This window comes from Leptonychotes weddellii, chromosome 9 (genome assembly GCF_054177405.1).
Source record: "Leptonychotes weddellii isolate Sample4059 chromosome 9, ASM5417740v2, whole genome shotgun sequence".
NCBI classification, from domain to species: Eukaryota; Metazoa; Chordata; class Mammalia; order Carnivora; family Phocidae; genus Leptonychotes; species Leptonychotes weddellii.
The window spans coordinates 43620541-43639099 of NC_138377.1; the positions used below are offsets into that span (position 1 = coordinate 43620541).

General features: G+C 40.5%; 2 protein-coding genes across 4 annotated transcripts in view; both read left to right on the forward strand.

Moving 5' to 3' along the window:
- L2HGDH (L-2-hydroxyglutarate dehydrogenase) overlaps nucleotides 1–5251 on the forward strand; it is a 44232-nt gene extending 38981 nt beyond the window's left edge. The window contains exon 10 of the mRNA XM_081830545.1: nucleotides 3169–5251. Coding sequence (XP_081686671.1) covers nucleotides 3169–3364 — 196 coding nt within the window. The 3' untranslated portion in view covers nucleotides 3365–5251. The remainder of the gene's footprint in view (nucleotides 1–3168) is intronic.
- A 5352-nt stretch (nucleotides 5252–10603) lies between these two features.
- SOS2 (SOS Ras/Rho guanine nucleotide exchange factor 2) overlaps nucleotides 10604–18559 on the forward strand; it is an 84422-nt gene continuing 76466 nt past the window's right edge. For all 3 annotated transcript variants that reach the window (XM_081830547.1, XM_081830548.1, XM_081830549.1), the window contains exon 1: nucleotides 10604–10827. In XM_081830547.1, the coding sequence (XP_081686673.1) occupies nucleotides 10741–10827 (87 nt within the window). In that variant the 5' untranslated portion in view covers nucleotides 10604–10740. The remainder of the gene's footprint in view (nucleotides 10828–18559) is intronic.

Sequence of the window (18559 nt, forward strand, 5' to 3'; positions counted from 1 at the left end):
AAAGTTATGGTTCATCTTACCTGAAATTTCAAGTTATAATGCTCATGTCAAGATGAGGTATTCTGTGGGGGAATGCCTATATATATAATCATGCAAAGAAAAACCCTGAAGTTGCATTAAGTGCTAAAGAGGGAACACGAAGAATTTTGTAGTTTAAACATTTCATGTTAAGTAGTTAGCTTTACTTTGAGCTAAAGTGAGGTCCTTAGAAAAACAATATTGTATATTGTTTTTTACACTTTGGATTACACTTTGAACACTTGGGGGGGAGGAGACACTGGAAAGATAATTGGTGTTTGTAAGAAATAAATTAAGTATAGACATATTTGTAATTGCTGTTAATCAGTATTGACTTACATTTGCTAAGAAGGGGAAGTCAGGGGACTGTACTAACTAAGCCTCTGTAAGAGAGGAAAGTTTTATTTTGATCGCTCAACATCAATGGCTGGTCATGCCACTGTGTGTCCCCTACATGCTGGCCTTCTGCCAGATAAAAGGTGCCAGACAAGCAAACTCCTAGAGATGCTCTTAAGAGCAACAGCAGCTTTGTTCAGGAAGAGGGGAGAAATGCTTCTTTGATGAGCTGAGATAAGCTCATCTCGTGAGAATGTATGAAATGGAGCCCATGCCAGCTGATAACATAGTGTACCAGCTGATCTGTATTCTCACCCGAAGAAATTTCAGCTTCAGTCTGGTTCTTTTCGTGTTCTAAGTGTTGTATCTGATTCTTCCTTGGAAATCATTACACCTCAAAAATCTCCTGCCCAGATTCCCTGCAGGCTTCTCTAGGGCAGATTACTTACCTTTATTGTTGTAATTCTTATTTACCTCTATACAAAGGAACAGTTAGAGCTGTGTAACTTCAGGCAAGTTATTTAATCTCTGTTTCTTTGCTGTTAAATATAAATGGTATCAGCCTCTTATAGTTGCTGTGAGAATTAGAGAGAATTCCTAGTACAGAGAAAGCACTTAGTAAATAATAGTTATTAGTTATCATTATCTTAATATCATTAGGGGGCATTGCTCTTACAGTGTTCTGTCTTCCTCAAGTACTTATCTTCATTGGCCCAGAATCACTAAAAATGTTTAATATTGTTGCCTGATTTCTTGAGTCTTCATGGTGTGTTTGGAGGCAGCTGTTTTCTTTTTTTTTTAATTATTATTTTAAGTAAGCTCTGTGCCCAACGTGGGGCTTGGACTCACAACCTCCAGATCAAGAGTTGCCTGCTTTACCAGCTGAGCCAGCCGGGCACCCGTAAGGCAGCTGTTTTCAAACTCGGTTTTCTGAACAGTTCCAAGGGAGGTAATTTTTTTTTTTTTTTTTTAAGGTTAAGCAGGATTTATTTTCATTTGTAAGAGAGCCCTGTTACAACAGCTTTATTCAATTCTCCTAAAAATGGTGGCATTCTTTTAAACTATTCTTTTAGAAGCAGCAGTTATATAAATAGAATATTGGATTCAACCTCAAAATGTGGGCCCTAGTTAGCTTTATTATTCTGCATGTGATCATGATAAAAGATTAGGATGTTCTTCACATTTCCAAGTTTTAAAAAGCTTGTTCTTACCAAACCTCTAAAAACAGCCATTTGAGAGTAAACCAGCAGAGCATTACATCATTCCAATGAAGTGTAGGTATCATTACATGCACCAACAAATGACATGGCTAGCTTCTGCATTCCACTTCTACAGAATTTATTTTACACCTATTATACCAAAGAGCATTTTAAACACTGGCATATAAACTCCCTAAGAAGATAAAGCAAAGACAAAAGTGTGTATCAGAAACAAAATACACTATCACTTAATAGTCTTCAAACATTATTGCACTTTAACTTCCATAATTTTGACAATGCATTCATGGAATAATCTGCAGACAACTAATTTTAACAGACAAAGAACAGTTTAAGCAGACATGACTGTCCTAATTGTTTATTAGGTAAGAATTTTACAAATATTATAAGCAGTAATGGTGGAGCTGGCGAGTATCACATCTTCTCTGTGCCGCACAGCAAGAACCACTCATAGTGTGCTGGAACCTGGGACCCTTTCTAAGGCCACAGCTCTTGGCTCTTGAGGCCTGCAGGTGTCAGCCCTCACGTCTCCCTGTGCTTGTGGTTTGGTGATACATTGGGTGTCGGGATTTCTTCTGATAGCTTTATGGAATGGATCGATGAGGATAACCTCGAAGAATTTGTACATGGACTCTTCGCCAACCCAGTAAGAATTCAGGACTCTCAGAGCTGCACAGTGGCATCTAGCTCGCTCTTCTGCAACAGACGGAAGGCCTCGGGCAAACTTCAGCCAGTTAACGCCATGGTGGACAGGCTTGCCCTATGTCTCACCCTTAGGAACTGGGCGTTTGCGGCCACCGCATTGCACACAAATCCAATATATGACACAGCCTTGCTTGGTCTTGTATAAGGGAGGTACTTTTGGATTCAAAAATATTTTATTCAGATTTCATCTGTGAATTTTAACTATTATCTTAAAAAAAAATAATTTGTGAACTCAAGTGTTATAAAAGCCAGAACTTTCATTCGTAAAGGCTCTTACCGTATTAACATGCTGCCAAGTTAATTCATTTTTGTGCTTTTCCTATCATCTCTGTTTAATCAAAGGTTATCCTGATAAACTGTTGAAAATAAAAACAAACTGCAAAAAATAACTTGCTGCCATTTGCAGATATTGCTCTCCAATTTTAATTTACAATCAAAACAAAATGCAAAATAAATAGAATTCTATAGTGGATATTTAGGAATGCAACTGACATACATAACTTCTATTTTTATTGCTTTGTATTAGAAGAGACTTATTCCCATTGACTGATTTTATAATAAATTCATCTTATAAATCCAAATTAAGTCATCTGTTCTAATTGTGGATTTATCTGCTACTTTGGGAAAAAACAAATATTTATAAGTAAATATTTGTGTATTCTTTGGTAGCATTTATTGACACTGTTATGTGGCAGGCATTATGCTCTAGGCTAAGGATATATTTGACAGGCTACAAACTGATAGCCTTTGGCTAAACACAAACCTATTGGGTTTCTGCATAATTGTGCATTTAGAAGAATAAAGACTATTGATTTAAGAATACTTTGAAACCACTGATTTGTAAAGTGTCCTACCTCTTCCAGTCAGTTGACTTCCACTCTTGCTTTTGCAGAGGTCCAGCTGGAGTAAGAGCCCAAGCCCTGGATAGGGATGGAAATCTGGTAGAAGATTTTGTATTTGATGGAGGAGTTGGGGATATTGGAAATCGCATTCTTCATGTGAGAAATGCACCTTCCCCTGCTGCTACTTCTTCTCTTGCAATTTCTGGAATGATTGCAGATGAAATACAACAAAGATTTAAATTGTAAATAAGGAGCTGGTATGCATTTTAATTTCCACATTCAGCAACAAGAATATACTAATTGCATCCTTTAAGGAAAATGATTTGAAAATCTCATTTTTAGGTATCTCGTTTGGGTAACAACTGAATTGTTAGAATGCTGTAACATAGAAATAATAATTTTTTAAAGTCCATGCTCTTTTACCTTGTGAATAAAGAAGCAAGGTACAGTTATATCTGTCCTGAATCCCTGACTTTGTTATTGACCTCTCCTCACCAACCATGATCTAGAGATTTGGCTCTTCTAGAATTTCTGGGAACGAATGCACAAAAAATTGATTATTCCCTTAACTGATGGCACAGAAAATTGATTATTCCCTTAACCTTTTGGCTTTATGATATCTCACCTTTTTTTTCCTCTCCCAAATAAGAAAATATAGTATATTGTAGGTTGTAAACCTCCTTTTAATTTTAATTAGTCATAGGAAAACTCACATTATTTGGAGCAACAGTATTTGTATTTGGGAATTTAAAATTCTTGATTTAAAGAAAATATATGAAATTTCACATTTTTAAGTAGTTTGAATAAGATCCTATATTAGCTATAATATTTGTAAGAAATAACTTCGCAAAAGAAACATAAAGCCTTTATTATTCCCAGTCTTTTTATAACTGACTTAGTGTGGGGTTACCACTAAAGCAGTACACCATGAGTGGTTCTTGCCTACTCTTTATAGTCTTTTGTTGTTGAGAAACTAAAAAAACTTAGAACTGATAGGTTTTTTATGAGAGCAGTTTTAGAATCCTGACACTGGTATACAGAACTCTGTAATTTTAAAAATTATTTACCTCTATATCTCTGTTTTTCAGTCACACCACGTTTCTCAAACGTTGGCCAAGATCACTAATTATTCATGCCTACTTGGTTTTCAGGGATCCTATGAACTTTTATGAGAATATTTCTTCATTTGGGGGAAATACCTAACTTTGAGGCATTCACTTTTGTAAACCGCAAAAGTGCCTTACATTCGTGTGTACTTCATGAGTATTTTAAATTGTGGCCCAGTGCCAATACTGTATACTGTATATACGTGTGTGGTCTCTGTTGAAATGATTCTTGCAGTTCAGAAAGTTGGAAAATAGAAATATAAATGAATTTATGGCAGCCTACTCATTGCGGAAACTTTTATTACAGAACCATCATTTAGATGAGACATTTTCATTCATTCCTTCATATATATGCTCTCTCAGGATTAATCTTCCACTGTTCATTCTTTCCTCTTATCTCTCCAAATCTGTGTGATAGATGAGTAAGGATGTGCATTTTGACTGATAGGAAAAACTTCTGTTTTCTTCCTTTTCACTTCAAGCCTCGGTGATTACATTGTTTGAGCTACCTCAACCATTAATCTGAAAGGCTGTATCACCAGCTCGTGTTCAAGAAGTAGCACATCCCAGGTATAGACGAGGCAGTTATTTGACACTTGGGATGAGCATTTTGAAAGCATTCAGAAACCAGCCCTAATGGTACTTTGTAACAACTGATTCCTCCAAGAAATGTGACACACAGGATATTTTTCTATTCCATTACAAGACTATTAAGAGATGGAAAATTTTACAATTCTCTGTTTCATGAACAGCGAGATTGCATATATACTAAGCTGTGAAAGGTTGAAATTACAAAAATAACTATTCTAATTAAAGCAACCCTTATTCCATTTGGGTCTATATTATGCCCCCAAAAAATACAAGTGAAAAAAATTATTGAAAGTGTTTTGAATGTGGCGGTTATTCTATTTGTAAAACACTTTATATCAATTGGGTTTTGTTGTGTAATACTGATATGATATTTAAAAGTTTTGTGTACTTCTGAGAGAAGAAAAATGTAAATTAATATTAAAATATTTTAATGAGCCTTGGTGTTGTGAATATAATTTTTAGTTTCATAAAAACTCTGATTCAAGTAAATGTTTTGTATGTGAAACATGAACTATCATAGCTTTAAATAGAAGCCAATCTTTAAAAAAATGAAAAAACTATATTTGTGTATAATATAAAAATGAGGTTTATATTTTAGGTAAAAAGTGGAGCACTTTCCCACTTACAAAAATGGCTTTCAATTTGGTAATGGTGGCAATATCTGGCTGACCTCAGTGTCATCTTCATACCCCAGAGCACCAGGGAACATTGTTTCTGTTCCATAGCAGAATATATAATGTAACATATAAACACACAATGCTTTGTGGGAGGTGGGGGGGCAATAAATCAAATTGGAGTTTCATAAATAATTATAGTTTCTCTTAGGAAGACATTCTGGTATGCTATCTCTTACAGGGCTTGGTTTCTGGGCATAAGCCTCCCATAAGGGTTATAGGGCAAATGATCTGAGAGCCTGCTCCAACTTCATTTCAGCAGGTGGACTGTAACAGGACCAGAGTTAGCTACAGCAACAAACCATGAAAGTGAGTGACAATGACATTTATTGCTTCCTGTGGCATTGCTTTGGTTTGCTTCTGACAGGCAGCACTTGTAGCTTTAAATAAATTGAGGAAGTAGGAGAGAGTAAATGGGAGAAATGTTGAGTAAGTACTTCTTGAAAATGCTTTTCAGTGGGAGAATATTAGTGGTACAATTTTCTCTGCCTTTTAAAATTTGAGATGTGCTTAGATTATTCAAGTTATCTTTCAAAAGCCATTCTAAATTCTAAAAAGACAAAATTACTATTTATCAAATAAATATAGCATATTAATTTTAACTGAAATTTATGATCGAGTATTGTATGTGTTTAATACCTCCATTTTTTTAAAAGATTTTATTTATTTATTTATTTATTTATTTGAGAGAGAGAGAAAGAGCAGGGGGTGGGGCGGAGGGAGAGGGAAAGGGAAAAACAGGCTCCATGCTGAGCATAGAGCCCAATGCAGGGCTCTGTTCCAGGAGCCCGGGAATATGACCTGAGCCAGAGGCAGACGCTTAACCCGCTGAGCCACCCAGGCACCCACAATACTTCCCTTTATTTTTTTTTTTTTAAAGATTTTATTTATTTCACAGAGAGAGACAGTGAGAGAGGGAACACAAGCAGGGGGAGTGGGAGAGGGAGAAGCAGGCCTCCCGCTGAGCAGGTGCTCTATCCCAGGACCCTGGGATCACGACCCGAGCGGAAGGCAGATGCTTAATGACTGAGCCACCCAGGCGCCCAATGCTTCCATTTTTTAAAAAGGATTTTATTTTTAAGTAATCTCTACACCCAATGTGGGGCTCAAACTCACAACCCTGAGATCAAGAGTTGCAGCCTCTACTGACAGCCCACCGTGTGCCCCTAATACTTATATTTTTTAATACTTGAAGCAAGTGTTTATAATGGGGTTGGAAAAATTTTTTTTTAAGATTTTATTTATTTATTTGACAGAGAGAGGGAGAGCATAAGCAAAGGGAGCAGCAGGCAAAGGGAAAGGGAGAAGGAGAAGCGGGCTCCCTGCTGCAGGACTCCCCTAGGATCATGACCTGAGCTAAAGACAGACGCCTAACCGACTGAGCCACCCAGGCTCCCCAGGGTTGGAAATTTTTTATTTACAAAATTTTTAAATTAATGTTTTGAGTGAGTACAACATTGTTATGGTTGAAAATTCAAAAGTCCCCAAAATGTACTCAATAAAAGAATCTCTTCGGGGCGCCAGGGTGGCTCAGTCGTTAAGCGTCTGCCTTCGGCTCAGGTCATGATCCCAGGGTCCTGGGATCGAGCCCCGCATCGGGCTCCCTGCTCAGCGGGAAACCTGCTTCTCCCTCTCCCACTCCCTCTGCTTGTGTTCCCTCTCTGGCTGTGTCTCTCTCTGTCAAATAAATAAAATCTTAAAAAAAAAACATCTCTCCTCCAAGCCATCCAGTTCTCATCCTGATGCAACAAAAATTATCAATATCTCTTGTACAGCCTTACAGAGATGATATATGTAACAAAATCCCGCCTCTATTTTTTTTTTTTAAGATTTTATTTATTTATTTGACAAAGAGTGTGAGAGAGCACAAGCAGGGGGAGCTGCAGAGGGAGAGGGAGAAGTAGGCTTCCCGCTGAGCAGGGAGCCTGATGTGGGGGCTCCATCCCAGAACCCTGAGATCATGACCTGAGCCGAAGGCAGATGCTTAACCGACTGAGCCACCCAGGCGCCCCCCGCCTCCATTTCTTTTACACAAGTGGTAGCACACTCTGCATGCTATGTTATAGTCCCTGCTCTTTTCACTTTGCACTGTCTCTTTGATAATGTTCAAGTAGCCTGAACACAGTGGCCTGGTTCTTTTTGAATGATTTTATAGCTTCCATTCTGTGAATTTACTGTTATTTGTTGAACAGGGCCCTTATATCTACTGACGATTATTTAAATTGTTTATTTCTGGGGTACTTTTGTTTTTGCTGTAACAGTACTGCAGTGAATAACTTTGTGTTAAATCATTTTACATATAAGCAAGTATACCCATATTCTTAGAATTTGCTGGGTCAAAGGGTATTTGCCTTTGCAACTTTGATAGATAGTGTCAAGTTGCCCTTGGTAGAGGTTGAAGCAATTTAAGCTCTCATGAAAATTATACTAGAGTATTTATTTCCCCATATTCTCACCAACATAGTATATAATCAGACATTTTGATCTGTGTGGGTGGCTATTCTAGTAGGTAAAAAATTAATGGTATAATTTAAATTTTTTGTAATATGAGTGAAGTTGAACATGCTTAATATATATATATTTTTAAGATTTTATTTATTTATTTGTCAGAAAGAGAGAGAGCACGAGCACAAGCAGGGGGAGTGGCAGGCAGAGGAAGAAGCAGGCTCCCGGCTGAGCAAGGAGTCCAATGCAGGACTCTATGATACCAGGACCTTAGGATCATGACCTGAGCCAAAGGCAGATGCTTAACTGACAGCCACCCAGGTGTCCCCATGTTTAATATACTTAAGAGACGTATTTCTTTTCTGTGAACCATTTTTTTCATATACTTTATCCTTTTTCCCCTTGAGTTTTGGTCTTATTAATTTGTAGGAACTATTTACTTATTTATTTGAAGTAGGCCCTACGTGGAGCCCCACATGGGGCTTGAACTCATGACCTGAGATTGAGACCTGAGCTGATTTCAAGAGTCAGATGCTTAACTTTCTGAGCGACCCGGGTGCCCCTGTAGGAACTCTTTTAGATATTAGGGAAATGAACTATTTAGAAAATGAGTTGCAAATATTTTTTCCAGTTTGTCATCTGCCTTTTGGCTTACCTTGTGATTTTTTTTCCATTCATTTTTAAAAATAGGTTTATCAATCTTCTAGATTTTGTATCATAGTAGAAACATCTTTTGTATTCTGAAGTTGTAAACAAATTATTTTATGGTTTTAATTTTTTACATTTAAGTCTTTGACACTTCTGCAATTTATCCTAGTGTAGAGTGTGGGGTATGGATCCAACATTTTATTTTGGATGGCCCATTTGTCTCGTTGGGATTTTTATGGGTGTCCTTCTTGGGTTATCCCCCACATGCACGTGGATCACATTTCTGTTTGCCTAGCTCACAGATCACGACTCAGATGCCTGTAGAGACTAGGCAGGTTACATAAAAGGGTGGAGAGTGCCAGGTAGGGAGTATAGCCAACTGGAAATGGGATGGCATACTTTTCTAAAGAGGGCAGCCACTACCCACTGCCTGTTGATTATTCTTTCGCAGGAATGCAGCAGGGCCCAATGTTGCTAGATTTTTGTCAAGAGAAGGGAAATCCATTTTTATATAAAATCTCTTGATTTTTAAAATGTTAACGATTTTAAAATTTAAATATAGATTTGGATAAACAGAATGTGTCTTCAGGCCAGATTTGGCTCAGAGAAGTCTTCCAATATCCTTGGCCAAGAATGAAACTTCCCACTAACAACTTTACTCTCCTATAATACAATCACAGTCTAGTAGTTTGACAGCCTGGTAGTATACAGCTGGAGTTCTGGAAGAGGAGAGAAAAGACAGTCTATATAACCCAGTCTTTGTCGTCACTGATTGAAAGAGTAATTGGAGAAATACAAGCATTTCACTATCTTTTTATCCCAAGTACATGGGAATGTGGATGTGACTTTATTAGAAGAAATTCGTGCTTCAGTGGATATTTGGATTAGAAAAATGAGTTTTCCAGCTCTGTCATTTTGGTTTTGCCAAATGACAAATTGGTGTGTGTTTTGGGAAGGATAATTGTTGGGTTACTAATCCCAGAACTGAAGCGTGGCAGTTTTTTTTCACCCTGCTCTTCCTTTCCCTTCCTCACTGCTGGTGGCTGACCCCACTGTGTGCTGAGGGCTTTCCAAGTCTCACCTCCTTCAGTCCTGAAAACATCACTCGATGAAATAGTTAACTATCTCCAAATGCCGCATAGCCATGTAGAGCACACGTTAAACATCGTGTCCGGCGCAATGTCCCTTTCTCTCCCCATCCTGAACTGCTCCCCATGACTGCAATACTGGGGCTCAGAGTGACACCGAATCAGGATTGTTTTGGGAAGGTCGAGAGAAGGGAGCGTTTGTGTAAAACACAGTCATTTGGGTGGTCTGTCTGGAACAGGCCCCCTGCCAATCCCCAGCACAGGCCGACTTCCACCGCCGGCCCCGGCGCCTCTGCAACCCCGCGACCGGCCGGCGCCTCTGCCAGCTCCGCGGCGCGCATGCTCCGTGCGGGGCTTCTCCGGCGACCCAGGATAATGAGCGCCGGGCCCAGGGGGCGGGCCGAGCGGCGACTGCTAGAGCGGGGACCTCGGCGGCGGCCCCGGGGCGCTGTGCGCGGCTGCTACAGGGGCGGCGGCGGCGGCCAGCACTGTGCGCGCCAGAGTGTGGCTCGCTCGCCCGATGCGCACGCCCGCTCGGTCCCCAGAGCCCTCTAGAGGTGACTCGGGCGGGCCGGGCGGAGTTGCCTGTTGGGAGGGCGGGGATGAGGCAATGAGGAGACAAGCTGCCGCCGCCGCTGCTCTCCGCCAGCCGCGGCCGTAGCGGGAGTTGGGGCGGGGGCGAGGTCAGCCGTACCCCGCGCCAGGTTGCGAACCCAGACAAAGGAGGAGGAGCCGCCCGAGAAGAGGGCCAGCGCCGCCGGGAAAGAAGGCCGCCGTCTCGGTCGCAGCTGGAGGTCACCCGGCCTCTCGGGCCGCCGCGCTTCCTCTGCGGACGCTGCGCGAGGCGAGGCCGCCTGGCCCGAGGAAACCGCCCCCGGAGCCCCCGCCCACCCGCCGGCGCCGCCCCCGAGCCGCCTCTGCCCTAGCTGCGGCCCGGGCGGGAGGCGGCGGCGGCGGCGGCGGCGGCGGCCGGCGAGGCGAGGCGGCCCGCGCCCTGCCTGTCAGGCCACCCGCCCGGCCCGGCTCGGTCCGCTGGCCGCCCCTGATGCGGAGGCGCTGCCGCCGGGGCCATGCAGCAGGCGCCGCAGCCGTACGAGTTCTTCAGCGAAGAGAACAGTCCGAAATGGCGGGGACTACTGGTCTCGGCCCTGCGGAAGGTCAGTGCTGGTGCCCGGGCGGCCGCGGGGGCCGAGGGAGGTGCCGGGGCGGCCGCGGGCTGCGTCGGCTGAGCCCGGCGGCGGGCAGGCGGGCGGGGTGGGGGTTGCCCAGCGCGGGGCCCCGGCGAGCCTCTAACGGGGAGCTGCACGTCCTCCCATGCTCGGGTCCCGCGGGCCGAGCTGTTGCTCAGTGGCTGGCTGTGGGGGACTCAGGATTGCCTGTTGCATCCAAAAGGACGTTTTCTCAAGTTTTTGCCTGGCCCCGGAAGGAAGGTTTTGTTATGATCATAAAAATGGATTTCGTGTTGCAGTCATTTCGTCAGGCAACTTCCGCCGTTGGCCAATTTGTTGTCCTCAGGCTGGATTAGGGCAAGAGAAAGTCTCGCTGGTGTTTACATAGTTTCTAAAACAAAAGTTCATTTCCAGGCCCAGTAATTACTTTTAATCAGGTTCTTTGGGGGTGTTCCCCTAGGCAGTTTGCTTGTCAGGGGTGTCCATTCAGGAGGCAGTACTTTTTTGTAACATGGATGTGTTTTACGTGTGAAATGTCAGTGGGCCCTAATACTCCTTTTAACAATTCTTGAGGGAAATTTAAAGTGCTTCCTCACTTCCTGCAAAAGGTGTCCTACCCATTTACAAGAGATTTCCCCTAAAATATTTGGTGTTTTTTCACTGGGTGCAGTGTAGAACTTGGAATCATTTTAAGGGGGCAAAAAAGGTGCAGCTCATAAAAATCAACCTTTCAAGTTTGGTTGTATCCTGGATGCATCTCTCGTGTAGATGATGTGAGTCTCCGTTTGTGAATTTAGATAATCATACTATCATTTCTATAATAAACCTTTTTGTAAGGTCAAGACATTTAAAGACTGCAAGGTTTGGGGCGCCTGGGTGGCTCAGTCGTTAAGCGCCTGCCTTCGGCTCAGGTCATGATCCCGGGGTCCTGGGATCGAGCCCCGCATCGGGCTCCCCGCTCGGCGGGAAGCCTGCCTCTCCCCCCTCCACTCCCCCGGCTTGTGTTCCTCTCTCACTGTGTCTCTCTCTGTCAAATAAATAAATAAAATCTTTAAAAAAAAAAATTAAAAAAAAAAAATAAAGACTGCAAGGTTAGACATCATGCCTGCTGAACATGGGCTTCCATTGACATTGATGCAAGGGGTTAGTACCGTCTGCATTTTGTGCAGAGTAACCAAGAATAAATTTTTAAAATGATAAAGAAAAAATAAACATTAATTTAAAAGACTGCATTTGGAAAATAAATCTTCATATAACAAATTTCTGTAAATGAAAGGAAGAAGCATATTTTAAAGGTGAGAACATTTTCCTCATGCATTCAGAGTTTCAGATTTTCCATCGTTTTCATAATTCTTACAAGGAGATATTGCCTCCAAGCAAGGAGATATTGCCTCCCTTGGGCCAAACAGTAAGTCATGTCTTTTTAGAGAACTTGGTGGTGGAGGTAACTAGGGATAGTTATCATTTCACTGGCCTACTAGGTGTTAAAGTTAATTGACTTGACTTCCATGGGCAGCCTGATTCTACAAGAAGAGGGAAAGAAAAGCAAGTGCTCTAAGTAGTGATAATGAACTCTGGCCCAAGTTGAAAAGTAAAGGGGGATATGATATGCTCAGCTAGTGGTACTTTCTGGTAGCAAATAGTATTTGAATGTGTGTTGCATAATTTATTCAGTAGGTAGCTTTGACCCTAATAATCCTGCATGAACAGAGACAGATTTACTTCTTCAGGTTAGGGTGGAAACAAAGCCAGAACAAGTATCCTAGTCCATTGCTTTGAGACTGTTATTTTGCATTTATATGCTGTGCTTGTTTACCTGGAGCTCAGGTGTCTTGTAGATCTGTATTGTCTTGTACCACAGTTCTCATAGATCCTTTGCTTCTGGAATAAATACATCTAAGAAAATTTGGTCTTTTGCGGTGAACTGAATTCAAAAAGCAATTTCTATTTAATTAATTTACCGTTATTACAGAATTGAGATATATTCCTATGGAAGACATTTTTGGAAAATTTTTGGTGTTAATAATAACTGGATTATGTCCAGTTCTGTGGCATCTGGGTATTTGTGGTATTGCAACATCTAGGTTTATGGTGCCTGCTAAGAGTTATTGCTCATAAGGAGCTCAAGGTTCACTCTTCCTATGTAGGATGTGTTACATTCTGGTATGTACCTGCCAGCCATACCTTTGTACAATGAGAAATCCTGCCATTTTGAGGGAGGCTCTGTCTTTACAGTCAAAGCATCTAGAATTTGGCTTGCTTCCTTCCTCCAGCTAACAGATAGTTACAAAGACTACTAGGATTAGTAGTAGTAGTAGTAGTAGTAGTAGTAGTAGTATTGGACTGCTAGGATTTTTCTCCTCCAGTTGGCTTTTTCCTTCATTGAACATGTGGAATACTTCATTTAACTTTTTTTCCCTTTATTTTTATCCAGGTATTTTTTAAATTGAAATATAATTGACATTAACATTTATTGAACACATTTTACGTACTTGGCACCATGCTGGAACTAAGATGAAATAAAGATGAATAAAAGCCATGCTCTGAAGGTGTTTACCATCTACACTGAACATTCTAAACTTTTTGGTTTTGGTTTATATAGATGAGGTAGCTAGCAATTAGGAGCTCAGAGTTATGTAAGGAATATCTATATGTGTGTGTGAAAAGAGCAATGTAGTTTAATTGGCTCTATCAGATTCTACTTGGGCATCTTGGGGGAATCTCTAAAACTTGAAGTGTAATTTTCTGAAAGGTAAAATCATGACTCATGCAAATATAAAGAACGTGTGTCAGTGATTTTGATTCAACTTATTACCTAATAGGGGAACTCATAAGTTAATGTTAAAACTACTTCATATGAAAATTTTAGGAGGTAGGTATTTAATAGACAACTTAATAAAGGAATATTAAGATAAGATTCTTGGGTTAGATACAAAATTAGTTAATACCCTATAGGAATAGAAACAGTAAGTTTTGGATTGTCTTTTCCACTGATATGAAATTATTTGCATCTGTACCAGACAAAAATCTCAATGTTAATCTTACAGATTTGTAACATAGCCCATTCAATAGAGAGTATTCAAAGGTTTGAGCACAGCATTGTACTGAAAGATACCTAGTAATCTCTTCTGTTTATTTTCAAGTTTTGGCTAATTTTTATGAAAATCAGATTATATGGTGAAGTCACCATTGTTGACCCTGAAAACACAGGGGATTTTTTAAACCAACATTAAATATTTATTTCACTACATAGAAACACAAACATTGAAAAATAGATTTATGGAGGGGCGCCTAGGTGTCTCAGTCGTTAAGTGTCTGCCTTCCACTCAGGTCATGATCCCAGGGTTCTGGGATCGAGCCCCGCATCGGGCTCCCTGCTCCACGGGAAGCCAGCTTCTCCCTCCTGCACTCTTCCAGCTTGTGTTCTCTTTCTTGCTGTGTCTCTGTCAAATAAATAAATAAAATCTTAAAAAATATATATATTTATGAAAAAATTTTGGAAATAGAAATGTGTTGTTCTTTAACTTTTTGTTGTTTTTTTTTTAAACTTTTAAAACAACTTCAGGTAGAGCATTTAAATACATAAAGAACTACAAAGGGTAAAGCAGAGGGAAATGACATTACTAATGGATAATACATGGATTGTTAACATTACTGCTAAATTATGTGTCTTCCCTAAAAGAGCCAGAAACATAAATGCCTTCACCACTACTCCCCAAGAAGACTGAAGCTATCATATTACTTGAGAGGAAAAAAGAGTGGGGGATATACTTGTAAATGCAGCTTATTACCTGTGTCTTTGAAATGCCTTTGGTGCTTTGTGTTTGTGCTATTGATTGTATGCTGAAAAAATCAGTGTAAGCAAAATTTACGTATGGGAAACATGCCTTGAAATCATTTTATCAAGTTTTTTAGTCTCTGTTGTTTCCTTCGTAGATGCCTTTTCTGTGGGGTGTTCTTCACCAGGCTAAATGTGGAAAAGAAAATGTCTTGTCTATCTGTAGTTTAAAATGTCATAGAGAGTTAGAAAGAATTGGTTGAACTGTTCCTGACTCTAATTCAGGTTAAATATGACCCCCCCCCAAACATTACAGTTTGCTCTTAGATATCTGTTTAGAATGTAAGAGGTATGAGACAATGTCTATTAATTAAATAGCAGTCTATGGCAAGGAAGAAGAAGGCAGGAGGTTTTGGTTTAGAAATGCTTTTGTGAACTCTGGAAGATTCTAGTGTTTCTGCCTTTGTACTGTCTCTTGGAACGATTTTCGAAGACTGCTCTGAATCTTTCTGGGGCCCAGAAGAAAAGTATAGGGTCTTTGAGAAAATAAAATTTGTGTCACTGACACAAGAGGGTCAGGGAAGGCTTCTCTAGGGAAGTAACATTGTGCTGCGTTCTGGAGGATATATTCAAATATTTACGGAGTGCCTCATGGGTGCCCTGCACTACTCCTGATACTGAGGTTGTATTTAAGGCCCCTCCTCTCATAAAGCTTCCGTTCTAAATGCCTGTGTGGGAGAGGCCTGGGAAGGACAGACAATAAAGAACAATTATCTGAAAGATCAATAGGAATTAACAAGACAAAGAAAAGGGAGCGAAAGGCTGAGGGAAAGGTAGGAACATGACTTGTTTTAAAGAACCAAGACCAAATGAAGAGGCTAGTTGGTAGACCAGGTTAAGGTTTCTACCTGAGAGTAGGAAGCCCTGTAGTGTTATTTATGTAACAAAATAATTAGATTAACTTGATCAAAATTGCTTTTTAAAAAGATCACTCCAGCTGAAAGCTAGGAATGAATAGGATATCCTATGATTTTTTTTGTGATGTCAGGCCTGTTCTGGATTTCCTAAAGCCACTGACTATAACAGTAGAACTCCAGGGAGTCATTTGGAATTATTCCAAACTAATAATGACCCAAACTGACCCAAGGGGTTCAGCCAGAACTGGATGAGCATTAGGAATGCATTTTAACTTGCTGCATTTAGCTCCCTGTCAGCCATGATTTAGTAGCCGTCCTCTATTTTCAGTTTAATTTTGGTATGGTATATTTGGAGCAATAATGTTCCATTAAAGTGTTTTATGCTGACTATCCAAAGCATTACCTGTGTTACCACTTGATATAAATCAAGTATATGTCTTTTATTTTAACCATGGCCTTTCTTTCAAGGGAACAGTAGTTTGATTACATTGTCTGTTTGAGTCAGGAAGGAATTTTAATGGAACTAATGGATTTAGCATTATCTCATGTAGTCACGTTTATAAGAACATATGATAGCAGAAAATCTTTGAAAGGTGTAACGCGTTATACTCTTCACATTTTTCTTCTTTTTTTTTTTTTAAGATTTTATTTATTTATTTGACAGAGAGACACAGCGAGAGAGGGAATGGGAGAGGGAGTGGGAGAGGGAGAAGCAGGCTTCCCGCGGAGCAGGGAGCTTGATGCAGGGCTCGATCCCAGGACCCTGGGATCATGACCTGAGCCGAAGGCAGACGCTCAACAACAGAGCCACCCAGGCGCCCCTACTCTTCACATTTTAATGTGTAGAAATGAAGCAACACAAAATTACATCAAGATCTAGATACGAGCACTAGTATTGTCTCTTCCAAGTAAGATTTTCATTCTCCCTGTTTTCTTCATTAAATCATTTTGTAAACTCAAACATTAGCTCTTACTTACATAGCACTTTCTAATTCTTTCTTAATCTACCCATTAGCAGTATTTGGCAGTTGAACCTCCTCCTTTTCTTATTTGGCTTCCAGGACACCAAGCTCTGCAGGTTTTCTCCCTCTGGCTATTACTTTTAGGTCCTCTCCTTTGTTGAGTCCTCTTCTTCTCCCAAACTACATCATCCTGACCTTCCCAGAGCTTAGTTTTTGGACTTCTGTTTCTATTTACAGTCACTTGGAGATCCCATCCAGCCTCATGGCTTCACATGTCATCTGTATCTGATGATTTCCATATTTTTATCTCTGGCTCAGACCTCTCTCCTGAGCTTGGGTATCCAACTTCTTTCTTGATACTTCCACAGGGATGTGTGATAGGCATCTCAACCAATACTGAGCTCCTTCTCTCCCCACCAAAACCTGCTCCTTTTGTAGTGTTTCCTATATCAGTAAATGGTTAGCTACTGCATCCTTCTAGTTGCTCCAAATAAAAATCTGGAGTTGTTCTTGAATCCTGTCTTTCTAATTTGTCTAATCTGTCAGCAGATCGTTCAGCTCTACTTTAAAAACTGTAGCTATACTCAACCACCATTTCTTACTCTTCCACTTCTACTACCTGGGACCAAGCCATCACCAATCTCCTGGAGTGCTAAAATAGCCTATAACTGTTCTCCTCTCTTCTGCCCTTGCCCCATTCAGTCTTTTCTCAACACAGCAGAGATAAGTGATATCTTGTCATTCCTTTGTTCAAAACTCTCATTGCTTCTCAGAATAAAAGTCTAAGTCCTCTCACTAGGTTACTATACTCTGATGCTGCCTGTTGCTTATACATCTCTGACTTCATACTTCTCTCCCTTTTTTGTTCTGCTCCTTCCCCACAGTGGCTTCCTTGTACCCACAGATACATTCTAATGTGTAGACATCAGGGCTTTTGTACTTGCTGTTTCTTCTGCCTAGAACAGCCTTCCTGTAGATTAAAAACATGACTGGTCCTCGTACCTTCTTTAAGTCTTCAGACAAACATCATCTTGAAAAGGACTCCTCTTGCAGCCTATTTAAAACCACTACATCCCTTGCTTCCTGGACATTCCTATGTAGATGTTCATAACATAACCCAATCCAAGTTTATTATTGTCCCAACCTCCAGTATAAACGATATACTCAATATTCAAGCCAGAAACCTGGTCATCACCCTTCCCTTCCATCTCACATCAGGTTCAAATCTCATCAACATTGAGTCTTGATTCTTTCTCCTAATTAGAGGTTTTGTTTTTTTTTACCTTTTTTGCTATGTATCCCCAAAAGAATTTTTTAATTGCACGTTTTTATGTTGACATCTAAAAATGTTCATCTTCAAGTTCAGTTAGTTGCAGAAGGTATAATTTTATGTGTTCTAAATACTGATATTTTAAAGTAAAACAGTTCCATTAGTCTTTTATTTTTTATTTTTTTAAGATTTTATTTATTTGAGGGGCACCTGGGTGGCTCAGTTGTTAAGCGTCTGCCTTCGGCTCAGGTCATGATCCACCGCTTGATGGGAAGCCTGCTTCTCCCTCTCCCACTCCCCCTGCTTGTGTTCCCTCTCTCGCTGTGTCTCTCTCTGTCAAATAAATAAATAAAATAAAATATTTTATTTATTTGAGAGAGAGTGAGAGAGAGCACAAGAAGGGGGAGGGTCAGAGGGAGAAGCAGACTCCCCTCTGAGCAGGGAGCCTGACTCAGGGCTCGATCCCTGGACTCTGGGATCATGACCTGAGCTGAAGGCAGACACTTAACCGACTGAGCCACCCAGGCACCCCCCCATCAGTCTTTTAAATACATCTGGTGAAATCTAAATACCATAGCATGTTGATATCCACCATTGATCCTTTTAAAATATACATGACAAAGTGCTTTTTTTTTTAAACATTTTTATTTTAATTCCAGGTAACATAACAGTGTTGTATTAGTTTCAGGTGTACAATATAGTGATTCAACAATTCCATACATCATCATGACAAGTGCACTCCTTAATCCCCATCACCTATTTCACCCATCCCCCCAATCTTCCTCCTCTCTGG